At 42.3% G+C, this 16972-nt stretch overlaps 1 protein-coding gene across 3 annotated transcripts in view; it reads left to right on the forward strand.

Annotated features, from left to right (window-relative positions):
• The window catches only part of Adam23 (ADAM metallopeptidase domain 23), a 144380-nt gene that overhangs the window by 114015 nt on the left and 13393 nt on the right, over positions 1 to 16972 (forward strand). For all 3 annotated transcript variants that reach the window (XM_021648510.2, XM_060368485.1, XM_060368486.1), the window contains exons 21-24: positions 1038 to 1143; positions 2091 to 2210; positions 4766 to 4934; positions 7677 to 7788. In XM_021648510.2, coding sequence (XP_021504185.1) covers positions 1038 to 1143; positions 2091 to 2210; positions 4766 to 4934; positions 7677 to 7788 — 507 coding nt within the window. The remainder of the gene's footprint in view (positions 1 to 1037; positions 1144 to 2090; positions 2211 to 4765; positions 4935 to 7676; positions 7789 to 16972) is intronic.

Genomic DNA, 16972 nt, shown 5'->3' on the forward strand with positions numbered 1-16972 from the left:
GAACTGAAGCAGAGAATTTAAGTTTCAAGAGTTGTTCTCACGTAAACAGGGAGGAGTATTGCTTACTGGTTTGTTCAAGAACACCTCAGCCTGCTTTCTTATACAACCCAGGATCACCTGCCTAACAGAGGCACCACCCAGTGTCCTGGGCCCTTCCATATCAAGCATTTATCAAGAATTTAGCCCCCGGACTTGCTCAAAGGCCAGTCAGGTGGAGGCAGTCTTCCAGTTGAACTTCCCTCTTCTGAGGTAACTCTGGTTGAGGCAGAAGGATTACTAGTCAATAAAGGTCAGCTTGGACTGCGTAATGAATTCCAGGCCAGCTGGGCCAAAGGAATGAGAGTCCGTCTCAAAAAGAGAGAGAAAAAATTAACAACCTCAGTTTGCTGAGACTTTAAAATTAATCTCTGACTATTACCATAAAACAGGACTAAGAAGGGTGGAGAGGTGGCTAAATGGTTAAGAGCACCAGTGGTTCTTCCAGAGGTCCTGGGTTTGATTCCCCACACTCGCATGGTGGCTGGAAGCTGTCGGCATCTCCACTTCTGGGGCATCTCCTGGGCTCCTCGGACACTGCACGCACATAGTGTACAGCGCTCGTAGGCACAGCACCCATATGCAGAAAACATAAAGTAAAACAGGATCAAGGATACACATTTGTTTACGCAGTGCTGGCGTACTTATTGCTGCTAATGATTTTTCTCACTGGTCGCTCTCAAAACCATCAGCATGGTGGGTTAGAGATGTACCCACCATGGTTAGAGATTTCTCACATTTCAGACCACGCTGTGCTGGAGCATTTTTGCACTAGCTTACAAAAGCCACTGAATTTTGAAGGTTTTGATAAGGCAGTAAATGGCACGTCCATAGCTTGAAATCAAGGCTTGCCTGTTCCCTGCCGTAGGAACTGGCAATCAAGGTTCCTTTCTTCTCCCTGTTTCTGGGAAGCAATTGACAGACAAGTTTGCGGCACCCCACTGAGTGTGAATAGCCCAGAGAAATACGATGTATTTTCTTCTCCGGTCTCTCTCCTGCAGAGGCTTCCGGGTCAGACAAGTTCTGTTATGAAAAGCTGAACACCGAAGGTACGGAAAAGGGCAACTGTGGCAAGGTGGGAGACCGCTGGATCCAGTGCAGCAAACAGTGAGTGGACCCCCCCGGGGCACAGTGGCTGCTCCACCGGGACCATGCAAGAGCAAAGTGAACAAAAAGCGTGATTTTACCGGATGTTTAACTTGCTCTACCTGGCCCATGCAAGAGCAAAGTGAACAAAAATACGTGATTTTACCACTTCTCTAGGTTCTGGTGGGTGGGAAGTGCGATCTTGGTTTTAATCGGCCTTTCTCAAAATTACAAGAGGAATTTAGCTCACTCCCGTGCCTTTGCTGGCTGCAGATTTCCTCGTTAATGCCATGACACCTGCTTGCCATCATGTTGTGTGTGTCATTGTTTATCGCACAGCGAGGCTGGAGGCACAGGTGTCTCATGACAGGTGAGGCTTATTAGTAATGCCACAAAGGACCCAGACGACTTCTCCCCTTGGGCTGTGTGAACTCTCCCTCATGTGAGCTCATGATTGCAAAGTGGATGCAAAAAAAAAAAAAACTACAATGCAAACGTAGGTCTTCTTCGCATTGTCTGGAAGTGAGATCCTTCCAGCAACCCTGATCTGGCTTGCCCTCACATTCATTCCTAGGAGGGCTGTGCTGCTCTCAGCTCTAGAGTGGAGAGGAGGGATGCACAGGATCTCGGATGTGGGAGCAGGAGTGCTGCAACTGACTGAGAACATTCCTGGCCTTACTTCACTGCCATGAACAAAGCTGTGGTCCTTTAGGCAAGGAAGGGGCAGGGTCGGGGGACAGACATAGATAACACACAGGACCCAAGTGCTTTTATTTTGCAGTGAAGATGATATTGAGAAATTTGCGGGCTGGAGATAAGGCTCAATAGTAGATTGCTTGCCTAGTGTCTGCAAGGTTCTGCGTTTAGTTCCCAGAACTGTAGCACGTGAAAACGAATGTACGTGCGGTGAGAGCTGTGGAATTTTGAGCTGTATTCTTCCTGTGTTCTGCCTTCTCCTTCCCATGCAGTGACGTGTTCTGTGGATTTTTACTTTGCACCAATCTTACCCGAGCTCCACGTATTGGTCAACTTCAGGGAGAGATCATCCCAACGTCCTTTTACCATCAAGGCCGAGTCATTGACTGCAGGTAACATACAGAAGTCAAGAGACCTGGGGAAGAATGGTGATCACAAATTTCAAACAAGCAAAGTGTTAAAACGTCAAAGATCTAAGACTTTCTAGTTTCATCTTTTCCTTCCACGTGAAGAACCATTAAAAAAAAAAGTAGTATATTGACTTGCAAATTACAGTTGCCTAAAATTGTAGTGGTTATCAGCAATCAGACCTTTTTCCAAATTACAATCTTAGGAATAGTTATTCTCTAATCTATAACCCTTATCCCCAAAGCTCAAGATTAGAAGTGTTCAGATTCAGAATGTTTGTATGTACATAATGATGTGGCATGAAGATGGGACCCAAAACTATGTGTGGAATTCATTTTTCATTTATGCCTTATAGGCACAGGCTGAAGGAAGTTTAAACGTTGGTGCATCCCTTTTATTTAACATAATAAGTGTGTACACTAGCGGAATTATTGAAATACCTCCACACAAGCACACAGCATCTATTAACTTTGCCTAACCATCCTCCCACCCCCACCCCCAATGCGTAGTCTCAAATCCCCACTCTTTACTATTCTTCCACGAAGCCAGACTCTTTGAGGTTTGCACATGTGTGAGAGGGTGTGTTTGTTGCGCTTCTCTTTCTGTGTGCAACTTAGTTCCCGTATCTTCTGGAAAACGAAGGCATATCATACCTCTTTGGGGCTCACTGATACTCTGGATGCACATGCCATCACTCCTATAACCATTTCTGTTGGTGGGGACCTAGACTGATTCTATACCCTGGCTATTGTGATAACGCCACAGCAAACATACAGTAGTACTACCTGGTATCTGAAAGAACCCCCCCCCCCGCACCCTTCTCTTGGGGACTGTATGCTCCCACTTGCAATGTATTAAGGCTCTCTTTTCTCCTCACTCTAGCCAGCATTTGTAATTTTTTTTAACGGCAGCCTCCTTTAAATGAACCCAGATGGAACCGTGTTGTGGTTCGAACTGCAGTTCCTTGAGTCATATTGAACTTTCCTATATTTATTGTTCGTTTATATTTCTTCTTCTAAGCAGTGATTTTTTTTCTGTGCATGCATTTTAACCATGACCAAGCTTTAAGTGGACTTTTCCACTCATGGCATCCTGTGAGCACCATTGCCTTCTGAGTAGCTGTGGTTCTATGTATGATAGCATCCTCTTGTTCAGAGACACTGCCAACTGAAACACTGTTGGGGTCCTTCCACAGGACCAACACAGCATTAGCCCTTCATTTTCACTATCCCAGAATTCTAAACTGACATTTTATGGGAGTGGATAGATGTTTGAAATTACCTAAGAGTACTTCTGCGCAATTGCGTGATGTCTTGGTCGGATAGCTGCTGGTGTGCTAGTGTTTTCAGCTTGTTAAATGACCCTGAAGGTGATTCTGGTGAGGCCTTAGGCTAGTCACCACCTACCGGGAATACGCATGAAGCGTGGTTTCTAGTACTTTCCACATACACGAGTGCTCTTCCAGTGTACACGCCCCCACACGTCTCTCATAGCCTCGCTGAATTACATGGTTATGTTACAAACGGCCATGTTTGTAGAACATTCAGCAAGGTTCTTGGTTAGCAATTTTGTCAGTGGTTATCATCCAAATTCTAATTGCCCCTAACTTTGAAACATAAGAAGTAAACATTACTTAAAGAAGACCTGGCTTTATATTTTCAACCGTGATAGCTAAATCCTTTGAAGTAATGATAATAACTTTCAAATACCCTATGTTGCTCAGCATTATTTCCCCATACTGTTTTTTTCTCCACCAAGTCTTGGAGAACCAATGAAACACTTTCTTCTCCTCTTTTTTACATAAACACCTTTCACTTAGCCTTAATATTGGAAACAACTGAAGAGTTAGAATGTTTCCTGCTATAACAGTTGTTCCTGATGATGTGTGCTATAATGATAACTAAAGGTAGTTTCTGTAGGCACTGGTTTTTCAACTGCTGCTTTTGGGGTGGGTTCCTTAAAGCTTTTGCCTCAACTTCCAAATCCCCAACCCCAGGTAGGGGAAAAAGAAGGTAATAAGAAAAAGGGGATGTATCCCTCTTCTTCCTGCTGGGTAGGGTTGTAGGATTCTTTTGGGGGCAATACCAATATCCATCCTCAGGAAATCCAGAAGTCCAGGTAACCTGCAAATCAGCAAGTGCAGCAAGCAGTCCTCCTTCATCTCCTCCAAGACACCATGCTTTTTTCCTCTGGGCTATCATATTTATACCCCTCAAAGTCTTCAGAATGCAACAGTTTCCGGCTAGCAAAGACCATGCTCTGCAGGAGACAATTAACAGGTGTGGACAAACTAAAATCTCCCACTTGGGATTATAACAAAAGTGTGTTTACACATCATAAACCAAAAGGTCTACAACAAGTTTCTTTCTTGCACTCTTACTAAAGATAGTTGGGAAGAAGGGAAAGTCTCGAATAAACCCTCGCTAGCTCTAACGGTATTTCTTCTGCTTCATGAATGGCAAGTCTTGCTCATGCTGGCACTATGTTGTTTTTGTGGTGTGGTGCTTCTGTTTATGCGGGGTCTCTTTCTGCTTTTCAGTGGTGCTCACGTAGTCTTAGACGATGATACGGACGTGGGCTACGTAGAAGATGGGACACCATGTGGCCCATCCATGATGTGCTTAGATCGGAAATGCCTACAGATTCAAGCCCTGAATATGAGCAGCTGCCCTCTTGACTCCAGGGGTAAAGTCTGCTCAGGCCACGGGGTAAGTAGACAACACCGTTACAGCTTGACTCTCTGTTGTCTGGAACCCTGAGCTCATAGTAGCAAAACAACCAAATCAGCCATTTTTCAAAACTGAGGCTGTGGCCAGTTTCTACGCCCTGATTATCATCATTTTCTCAGTACCTTAATCTGCTAAAGTAATTATTTACAAGTTAATTTGATTTGTTTGTTTCTCAAATCATATTAGCCATGTGTACTGATCACATTCTCCACATAAGTCAACAGCCTCTAGAAAAATAAGGTAAATCTTCTGTGTAGCCATCCATCTGTCCTCTATCTATCTAAGAGGATTTATTATGAATCACTGACTCACGGGATTATGGAAGCTGTGATGTCTTTTATTTGCTGTTTATAAAATGGAGAGCTTTGCAAGCCATTGGTATGATTCATTCTGAGTCTCCGGACATGAGACTCGGCAGAGCTGATGTTCTGGGAGTGGAAAACATGAGATAAAGCATCTCAGCTCAAACACTGGAGGAGGGAAAGAGGTTGAATTCCTCTTCGTCCTCCTTTTGTGCTCTGCTCAGGCCTTGTTGGGAGTGCAATCAGCTCTGCGGAGTTCACTCTTTCAGATGGTCTCTCCTGGAAATGCTTTCGCAGTCACATCCAGAAATGATGTTCAGTTAGGTACTCCACAGCTCAGTTAACTTGGCACATGAAATTAACCATCGTGACATCTTAAAAGTTGTAAGAAAATGGAAATGGCTCCTAAGGGACTGTAGACTCCAAGTCAGAATTTTTTTGAATAGCACAAAACAACATAAGTCATATTAGTGATTGGCTTTCATCTCAGGTCATGCTGATAGGAGAGTGGATCATGGATGATACACATTATGATAAAGATGTACAGTTATACTTGGACCAGTTATACAGTTATACCAATCCCCCCCACACTCCAAAAGATGCTGTCTATGTTGAAACCTGTATGTGGCTTTAATTCTGTGACCAAAGTGTTTGAGAATGCTGCCTTCCCTGGAAAACCCAAGTTTAACAATAACCATGAAGAAAAAAAACCCAAATTATAACAGTGATTTGGATTGGACTCGGCAAAATGAAGGCATTTCAAAATTTAAGCAGACTTCAAAAAGTAGAAAAACAGGTACAAAATGAACAGAGCAGTAATAAAAAGGGTGGTGGTAGGGAGATACTGGAATGAGGGAAGCCAACATGGAGAGGTAGGTGGATGATGCAGAGTAGACCACGGTGGACGGGCGCAGAAGGCTTCTCTCGAGGTGGCATTTGGCTGAAGCCCAAGCTTACAGGGAGGCCGTGCAGCCTGGTGTGCTGGTCACTCTGCTTGCTGATGTGACAAAATTCCCAGCATGAGTGACTTCAGAGAGGAGGGGATGACGTGGCCCATGTTCCAGGGACACAGTCCAGCATGTTGGGGACGTGTGGCAGCCAGCAGATGGCTTATTCCTCCTATTTGTCAGAGCCGGAGACAAAGATGGGGAACAGGGGTGTTTAGCTGCTTTTTCCTTTGTCATTCAGTCCAGGATCCATGGGGTGGCACGGTGGCCCTCACTCAGGCTGGGCCTTTTTCCTACATACTCAGAGACGTCCCCAAAGGTGTGCCTTATTTATGCTCTTTAAGGTGTATTTATCACCAAGAAGGTGAGACTGAAGCCAGCCACTCTATGTGGTGACTTTGGATTCGGGGGGAGTTGTGGCTTTAGATACTGGCTCTGCTTCTTGATGTCCTGGCGGCTCTGGAGAGGTACTTCCCCTCTCTCAGCCCTCAGCTGCTGTTGTGGAGTGAAGGAGGAGCCTTTCATAAAGTTCTTTGTGGTGGAACGGGACACATAATGAGCGCTTGGTACAATTGCTGTAAAATAAAACCATCAAGCAGACTTTTTAAGCATTTCAGTTACTACCCTACAAATATGAGACATGAAAGCTCTTTGCTGCTTTCCCTTTTCTCTTTTCATTTTCACTATTTAAAAAGAAAAACAAAGCAAAAAGCAAAGTTCAGTCTTATTAATCATAATATATAACAGCATCTCAGATTTAAAAGCTTTGGCATTTGATTTTATTATTTCTAATGATAAAAGGGTCTCAGCACCTCTCTTTCTAGCTAGCAGAGGGTTTTATTTGATTCATGTAAATTGCAAATTTGCATGCTTTTGAAAATGTGAAATTTAATTTTTAATTAATATTTAATTTTAATTCATTTGTTGCTTGATGAAGGCCTTCAGCCTGCTGGGAGAGACTGGGAAAGAATGACTCCACCGATGGTGCGGGGAGGGGGGCGCTTACTGGGCCGGCAGGGTGGCACCAGATGAGTTGGGGATGGTGAGGTGAGATCACACAATGTGCTAATGATTGTGTCTCTTGATCTTTTAACTTGGGGATTGCCCCATGAGCCCCATTTATGTTAACTTACTGAGTTAAACACGTATGCTTTTCATGACTGTTCCTAGAAACATTTGTTTCAGAAAATTAAAAAAAAAACAAAAACAAAAAAAAAACCCGAAAACCTACCTTATTGGACATTTGTGCATCTAAATATAGTGAATAACAATTCATGTTTAAAAAGTTTTCTTCACCTCAGTCATTACTTTTTTATAATTACCAGAAAGCATATTCAGTAATTGGACCCATTAGCCGTGGGGTAGTTTCTGGAGCCTTGCGATTTTGAGGGATTCCTCCAAGCACCCCAACCCTCAGATTAAGCTTATTGTCAGTGGTCCCCAGTGCTGCATCTCTTCTTTCTCCTCCATAGGTGTGCAGCAACGAAGCCACCTGCATCTGTGATTTCACATGGGCAGGCACGGACTGCAGCATCCGGGATCCAGTTCGGAACCCCAGCCCCCCGAAGGATGAAGGCCCTAAGGGTTTGTGTGATTCCGGTTTTAGATCCTTGCAGACTGCATTCATTTCCCCTCCTCCCACTGCAACAGCAGCACGCTGCTGTGGCTTTGGAAGGAGACACACAGGGATCCATCTCTTTTGCCGTGAAGTTGCACAGTGCTGCGTGTATCGTATTTTCAAAAGCATGCTTAAATGAGCTCTCAGCTTAGAACTGAATTAAGGAAAGTGAATATATTGACTTCCTTTAATATGGTTTCTTCTCTGCCCTTTAAACCTCATACTTTTCCCCACTTTCCCAAAAGCTAATTATTTTACAATTCATCTAAGCTTTTTCATTTTCAAATAGGTACAGTCTCTGGGGCTGATAGGAGACTTCTATCATTCCTTAATATCACATTCTCTCTAGAGGAAAGTTGTAGTCCTTTATGCTCCATTCTAACAGAGTCTTTTGATTTGGTAAGAGAATCAGTTCCTCAGACAGCTTTAATTTTTCAAAGGAAGCATAAGAGGGTGAAGCTTTGTTCTCACCAGCCGCTAAGAGGACAGAGAGAGACAGAGAGAGATGAGAATTTAGCATAATGAGTCTGTTATGAGCAGTCCATCGTCACCACGTGATACTGAAGATGAGAATGCTCAGGCCCTGAGGTCAGGTGACATACCCGTTACCCAGGCAACCAGGGGCTAAACGGGGAGCATGCTCGCTCCTACTACATCATTTATAATATTGTCTTTTTTCTCAGTCTTCTCCCCACTCTCACCCCCTCAGGTGATTCTCAAAGACCTTGAAAAGCTGTCTTTATGCAGCATCTAAGTCTCTAGTACAAACAACTGCTAGTACCAATTTTGACATCTGACCGTGGTGCTGTTCCCCAGCTTCTTCTTTTTTAATGATACTGCCATGCCTCCCCTCCTCCCTCACCCCCTGAAGTCAGGAGAATACACATAGGACTAGCATTGTGTTGTTGATCAACCTTACTTGGGATGAAACATTTAAACTCTCTGAACTTCAGTGTGGTCTGTATGGGAGTATGTGAGCCCCAGAGCAAGCGCAGCTCCCTAGACGACAGTTCCTGAAGGGATGTAGCCTGGTTTGGATGCATTTGAGTTGTTCCCTAACAGGGGAAAAGGTTAAACGCTTCACTCCTTTGCTTAATGTGCCCAGGATGTTAAAATTCCATAAGAATAATTATTACAGCCTCACAGTCTATTTCTGTTTTCCCCGAGTGTGTGTGTGTGTGTGTGTGTTTTAAAAGGAACTCAGTCCACTTTTACATTCAGTCTTTTGTTACTTTAAAACTAGAACAAAACATTCTTGGATCCACCTTCAGAAGTTACATTTGGAGATTTAGGCCCCGACAGAGAGAAGCTGAGATTACTCCTTCAAACCCTCTGCGTAGCGCAGCTGTGAATTCTCCGAGCTACTGCCGTGCTCGTGAGCTACTGCCGTGCTCGTTCCTGCCGTAACACTCAGGCATGTTTGTACTTGTGCCGCTTGCCGTTTCTCCACCTGCTCACTCACCAAGAAAAATCAAAATCGGAGCCATGAAACAAACAGCCACTCTTTAGAGAAAAGAGTGTTTACAGCTGTCTTTTCTTTGACTCTCATTTTATGAGGTGGCAGTCTTCACTATAGCTGATAAAATATCCCCCCCTTTTGGTAATTCAAATCATACACGGTTATTTTTAAAATATGCATAAGGAAATACAAAAAAGGGATGAAAAAGAGAGTGAAAATTATCCACAGTCCCGCAGCTCAGAGGTGATTAGTATGCACATTCCGGCTGATGGTTTTTGGTCACATGGTTTCTTTTTTCTGCTCTTATTGAAGGCACCAAGTCATAGGTGCAAGCTGGTTACGAAATGGCCAAAATCGGTGCGAGCTTCTAATAATTTTGATTAAGCAAAAATGTCATCACTTTTCATAAATCAAACCAGTTATTTTGTAAACAAATGTCGAGGTAAATCAAGAAACTTTAGTACAATTAAATAGTATCTCTATTCTTGGGCTGGAAAGATGGCTCAGTGCTTAAGAGCAGAAGACCTGGGTTCAGATCCCAGTACCCCATATAGTAGCTCCAATTCCAGGGGAACCAGCATCTCTGCTGACCTTCCTGGGGGCCAGGTGTGCATATGATATACATACATGCCTGTAGGCAAAACACTCACACACATAAAATAAAATAATTTATGAAAAGTTAAGGAACAGCTGGGATACAAAGTAAATAAACTGTAATTAATATAAAAAATTAAAAATTAAAAAATTTAAGCAACAGCTCTATTAGCTATTCTATTGACTATAGAAAGTCTATGAAGCTTAGTCTATAGTCTATAGAAAGATCCATGAATATGCTATTAAAATGAGGAACAACAGAAACCAGACATTCCATGAGTTTATTGCCAGTTTTTATAAATTTATCCTTTATAATCTCTGTTAAAAGAAAGGGGAAGAGAGAAACTGTGTCCTTGACCTTTATCTTCACCCACTAAGTAAATCTGTATTGTCTGTCCTGGATATGAAGGGGTCACATGCTCTCACCTGGTGGGGATAGGTAAAAGAGATAGCCACGTAACAGTTGGGAGGCGGAGGCCAGACCATCGGCTCAAGTTCGAAGCTGGCTGGATGGTGGCGGCACACGCCTTTAATCCCAGCACTCAGGAGGCAAAGGCAGGCAGATCTCTGAGTTCAAGCCAGCCTGGTTCACAGAGTGAGTTCTAGGACAGCCAAAGCTACACAGAGAAATCCTATCTCAAAAACACCCCCCCCACCAAAAAAAAAAAAAAAGTTTGAAGCTATCCTGCTCTACCACATACAGTCATTTCCAGGGCAGCCAGGAAACACAACCACAACAATGACAACGACAAGGCATTTGGCATTTAGTGCTGATTTTTTTGTTTACGTGTACTCATTTTTAGGAAGTCAAGGTATCTGTGCAATACCTACTTCCTCATCTGTCAATTCTGCATAGGCGCCAAGCTTGTCTTGATAGCTGCAGCCTATATAATCCTTCAGCCTTCAGTAACTTTGGCTGTCTTAGTCCTACCTTTCCCAGGTGCTTGCCATACATAATGAGCAGCAGCCACATGGACGGTCACTTCGACAGATGGTCTCCTAGGTAGATGCGGCGAGAATACTTAGTCATCGCAACACTTGGGAGGCTGAGGCAGGAGGATCTTAAATTTAAGGCCAGCCTGGGCAGCATAAGGGTTCTAGGCCAGGCTAGCTAGTGAGACTGTCCCTAAAACACAAACAAACAAAAATCCAAAAACTATCCATTGATGTTTAATTGTATTCCCCCTAAATGGCAGAAAAATCCAAGAAGCCTAATGAAAATATTGCCTTTTTAATCATGGAATGGGCATGAAACTACAGCCCTTTGGATGGAGACTGCATTGGTCAAGGGCAGGTTCTGCAGTTCCCTTTTCATTGAGTTGAAGATGTAAGAAATAGACCTATTTATTTTGGATATTTTGAAAATTAATTTCCAGAGGAGCATATGGATCTGGGTAGAGACTTAACGTAAACACCGTTTATGTTATCATCTTGCTAAAGTCATCATCTTGCTAAGGTTCTCTATGGTGGACCCACAGGTGGTTAGGTTAGCCCTGTGAGACCCCCACAGGACAGTTGAGAAAGGTCTTCAGCTGTGCAGACCCTGAGGATAAGGGTTTCCTTCCTCCCTTCCTCACCCTTCTTTTTTCTCTTCTTTCTTCTGCCTGCCCTCCACCCCTTTCCTTTTCTCAGTGTCCTCATGCACACTTGGTAATTTCTACCACTGAGCTCTATTTGCTGCCCTCTGGAGAACAATTTTCAGAAAACACCATCCATTCTTATGTTACCATTGATTCTACGTGTGAAAACCTTTTGAGTTTCTCTTCCTTCAACTGGTTCCTGTTGAGATCACTGAAAGGAATTCCCTTCCTTTGCTGTGTAAGGATAGAATATCTTGCATTTCTGTTTACAAGAATTTTCAGAGGCCTAGGATATGGCTCTGTGGAAAAAGCACTGGTGTCAAGACCTGAGTTCTGGTCCAGATTGCCTATGGTGAACTCCAGGTTCAATGAGAGAGAGAGACCTTGCCTCAAAAAATAAGGTGGGGAGTGAGTGAGGAAGACACACGATGCAAATTTCTGGCCTCTATACACTAGCACTTGTGCTCACACCCATATTTGCATGAACACACATGTGTATACACAATTGTAACAGAGAGAGAGAGAGAGAAAGGGAGAGGGAGAAGAAGAGAGAAGGGGAAAAAGAAAGAGACAGAAAGAGAGAGAGTGTGTTGCGTGTGTGTGTTTCTACCTGTGGAAGGTACCATAGCCATTTATTTTTATTAATTTGTATCCACTTTGCTCAGTGCATATGAGGGATTTTTTTCAGGCTTTCATGCCATCACTGTGACAAGAGAAAAGACAAAAAACGGGTCATATCACTGACACTGACTTGTGTGGGTAGAGACAGTATTCCTAGGGAGGATGGGCCAGGCCCTTTAATGAAGACCATAGCCATCAAATTAGAGATAGGAAGGACCTTGAAGGCAGTTCATCCAGATTTGCTGCTTTACAAACGGGAAAACTAATTATTAGTGTTAACAGCTCATTAAATAAAACGTGATCACACGAGCTTACCCTCAGTGTCTTTTCTGCTGCTGCTTCATTTAAAGCAGAATGCTAAGTCCTTCTGCTGGTTCTTTGTGCGCAATAAGAAAGAGAAGGAACGACAATAGCGGAGCAGCGATTAAGCCCATTAGAGGATCCATTATTTACCAGCTTCTTATGGCTCTGAAGAAATGAAGTATATATCATCAGGGTTTTGAGTTTTGAAAATGGCTTTAAATGTTTATAACATACCAGATATTGTTTATTGCAGCTTTTGCATATAGCGCTTAGGTGACTTTTGTATGATGAACCTTTGATTTTGTAGTCAGATCATTAAATAATTCTCAAATGTGAGTATTAAGTATTATGTATAATTATATGACATGAATTTTTTAAAACCACAGACTCACCAAAGCTTAAGGATTTACTATATTTTACAATATTTTATTACCTATGAATTTGTCTTATATGAATTCAGAACATCCTCTGATTTTTTTTTTTTGATACAATGAATTGCAGTATTTGCTTTTTTTTTTTTTTTTTGAGACAGGATTTTGCTAGTTCTGGCTGGCCTCAAACCCGCAATCCCCCAGCTGCTGGCAGTACAAGTGTGTGCCATCATATTCAGCTGAAATAATATTTGTCATGATATAAATTTTTCCATGTCCTTCTGGACATGTGTAGCAGTAGACTAAAATTGAACTATTTTTATTTTGTGGAAAAGGAGAAGGAGATCTGAATTTATTTCTAACACATCGAAATTTTGAGCAAGATAAGATACTTTATAATATCAATATTATACTGTTAAATAAAGAGATTTATTTAGTGTTTATTTTAACCTTCAGTTTATTTAGTAAAGTGAATTCCTGCAGGAAGAACCGTGGCCTCCAGGCCACCAGTGATGGTTTTGCTGCTTATCGCCTTTGAAACGCCGAGGGTCGGAGCCCGTTTATTCTTTGTTGGCTCACTGGCATCACATAGGTGAAACATTGAATCCTGCTGATTTAGAAACTGAAAAAGGACCACTCAGTTTCAAAAAGAGCATGGTTCTCTGAATGTGTGAAGTCCCACTTAAGCTTGCAGGAATTCTACATGCAAAATAGAGAATCTTTTTTTTTTTTTCAAAACAGAAAATTCACAGTTTGCATCTTAATATTACATGCTTATCAAAAGTTGTATTTTTTTTTTAGGACCGGCCAAACTAGAGAACAGGAAGCAGGATTGGAAATAATAAAGCTAACGATAACACACACATACAGAGAAAGGCACTGAGGTTGAGAGTGTAAAGACGGACGCGTGTGTCAGAGAGCGAGGGTTCAAAGTCAAGCTTTCAAAACCAGGACTGTGTTTATCAGCTCGAGAATGCCACAATCAGGATCAGAGGAGAAAATTAAGGCATGTCATCGCGCAAACAGTGTAGAGAGAGACTAGGTATAAAATCGACACTTGGAGATAGCAAGTGCGTATGAATGAAAGGACTGATGAACAGAAGCAGCTACATAATAAATCACTGAGTGTGGAACCAAAGCTACACCAGGAGCTTCCAAAGGCCCAAGGAAAAAAAAAATTGGATTTCTCATGGTGGCTGTTAAAAACAGCTACGTTCGAAAAAAAATTTGTCCCGTGTAAAAACGGTGCCCACCTGAGGGTCACTGGATCAGCTCCTGCCAAACTGATTTGAAAACAGGCTGAGTCTGAATTTAAAGAGAGAAAATTACTCTTCAGGATCACAGCAAGGGTCCGGGTGGGTCTTTACCTACATTTTCAGCATGTCAGAGCTGAAAGCATCGGGGGCACACGAGAGAGACGGGTGAGCTCTGAAAAGCTAGCTCCCACCCTCTGCTCATTTGCGTTATTCTAAGAGCACTTATCTGTTAAGAATCTGAAGATAATTATTCTTTCTCAGTGCTGATTAAGGCTCATCATCTGCCTGCCTGCAGTACGTGCTTTAAGCATCTGCAGGAATTTTTTTTTTTTTTTTTTTTTTTTTTTTGTTTTGTTCCCCGATCAGGTTTCTAGTGCATGCGCAGTGGGCCAGCTAACCCTCCCGCTTCCACACCGAGGAATCATACCACAGCAAACGGATAAGGGTTTGCCAGACGGTTACTCACATTTCCTGTGGTAGTTGCAATCTTTAAAATACACAAATATTAATTTAGCATCCCGATTTGTGGGAGAGGAAGGGGATGTTTTTCTATTAGCTGTCGTATCTTCCTTACATAACAATTGCAGGGAAAGTAGGACTAACTGGTGTGTTTTAGCTCTGACAGCCAGTACTTGAAACTTAAGCCCCTGGCGCCTCCAAAAAGTCATGAGCTAACACATTTGTTAATTTGGGCTTCTGAGGTAAATGATTTTATTCAAAAGAAAATCAAGCTTTAAGTTTGGAACAGGTCATTTTGGATGGAAACGTGCGGTCCTTCACCTGAATGCAACGTCTTTCCCCTTCTGTTAGTGCTTTCACTAGACTGTCTCTGTTTTCTGTTGCGTCTCCATCTTTTTATTTTTAAAAGGCCATCTCTGGTTGTGGTTAGTTAATAGCCCTTAGACTCTCACTTATATTATTTAGCTTGTGATAAAATGAAGTCATTGTGAAACTGCTAAGCAGGCCTAGAGATCCAAGATCCTCTCCCATTGGGGCTAATATCCTACTAAAAGGTCCAGGGACGCTAGGAAGCCTTAAACAGGTGTGACTGGGAGTCTCAGTTCTTGGTTCTGTTTCCCTGTGTTCATAGCATACAGCGTGTGCAATACGGTTCTGTTGAGGTGAAAATCTGCCCATCAGCCGTTTGCATTGAATGTCTTTAATTTATGTAGAAACGAGAGGTGAAGTGTGTGTGAGCCGGTTTCCTTATACAGGCTGACCCTAACTAATATTCCCTCCTATTTTAATATCTGACTCCGCAGAGCCCACTTAGAGAAAGTGTTGGGGATTTCTACCTGTTCCAGGTTTGTTTTCCAACATTTGAAAGCTGCTGCAACTTCCAGAGACCCCAGCCTTCTCTCAGCACACACACACACACAAACACACACACACACACACACACACACACACACACACACACACACACACACAGAGTTATACATTGGAATCTGTAGTCAAAGAAGAAAATGTCTATTTTCTGGGACAGAAATGCAAACCTTGCAGTTATTCAGAATATACTTTTCAATAACTTCCCAGGCGAATGACACAGAATTTTAAAGGTTCCCTATTGGCTGTTTATGAATGTTCCCAAAATTGAATGACACATTCTTCGTTTAAATGATGCTAAGCATACTTTGCAGTTTGAAAAATTTACAGATCATACGTTAATGGTTAATTTATAACTAAAAGATAGATTTGCTGTAATGAAACTAAAATTTTACCTCATACTGCTGGGAACTATACTTCAACCTGGGTTACTTGTGATCCTAAAAGTGTTTCTAAGAGATTATGTTTTAAAACAGAGTATGTAGCGTTTGAAGCTGACAATTATTTGCACTGATGTATGCCCATCTCAGTTTTCAAGTTTTGAGCAAAGCTATCCATACTTAGCTAACTCCCAAAGCCCTTTCTGGAGAGATTGTTCTGTATAATAGTGAAATCAGCATGTGTTTTTTTTTTTCCTCTGTTTAAAAAGAAACATCTCCGTTTTCCCTCCACGCAGTGAACATGGCCACAAGCAGGCTCATAGGGGCTGTGGCTGGCAGCATTCTGGCCCTGGGGGTGATTTTTGGAGGCACAGGGTGGGGAGTAGAGTAAGCAATCTCGTTAGTTTCTGTGTGTCTTTCTCTGGTGCTTGGCGTGTGAGATGATGCCTGGACCCCTGACCCTTCCATGTTTGTCTTGTTGATTGTTTCCCGTGTTGGTGTAATCTGTGGTGTGATTTGAATGTATTTGTGTCTTGTGATTTTTCTCGTGCACTATAGAACCTTCTCCTGTCTGGAACAATGTGGGGCATAAAACAATGTTGGGGTGCTTATCCACCATTAAGGCAAGAGCCTAAAACCTCCTCTGCTCTCCCGTAGATCTTAATTTTTTTTTTAACTATCAATTGGCAAAATGCTTTATGTGTTTCATAGAAGTATTACAATGGAATTATTTTACTACTTAAATGAATCCATCTATACAATTAGGAACACCAGCAACTCTCAACACTTTTTAATGATAGCGAGAATGATAGCCACTTAATGTTCTTCTGTTAATTTAGAACGATATGGAAGGCCACAACTCCACTATTCAAAGAATGGCATTAAGGACATTGCTTTTCTTTCTTCCTTTTTATGTTATAAAGTTGGGTCACAGTTCAACTTTGAAATTTTCATAAATATCGGAGCAAGGAACATTAAAAATCAAAATGTGTTAAGTTCAAACTGCACAACCTTAGCGAACAGCTGCAATTTTTGTTTTGTCTTCCAAATATCCATTATCTGAACTGGCGCGTTGTGGTCACTTACTCATGAGATTCCCAGAGACACACAGCTCTCCTGATGCTTTGTTCAGCCTGCCCTGCATTTGGTCTAAGTAGCTGAAGTTGCGAGGCAGTCTACATTATCAGGAAGCCTTTTTCTCCCATCACCCAGGTAGCATTTATGTACACATGGCAGGAGTCACCCTTCACACACTGTGTT

This window comes from Meriones unguiculatus, chromosome 15 (assembly GCF_030254825.1).
Source record: "Meriones unguiculatus strain TT.TT164.6M chromosome 15, Bangor_MerUng_6.1, whole genome shotgun sequence".
NCBI classification, from domain to species: Eukaryota; Metazoa; Chordata; class Mammalia; order Rodentia; family Muridae; genus Meriones; species Meriones unguiculatus.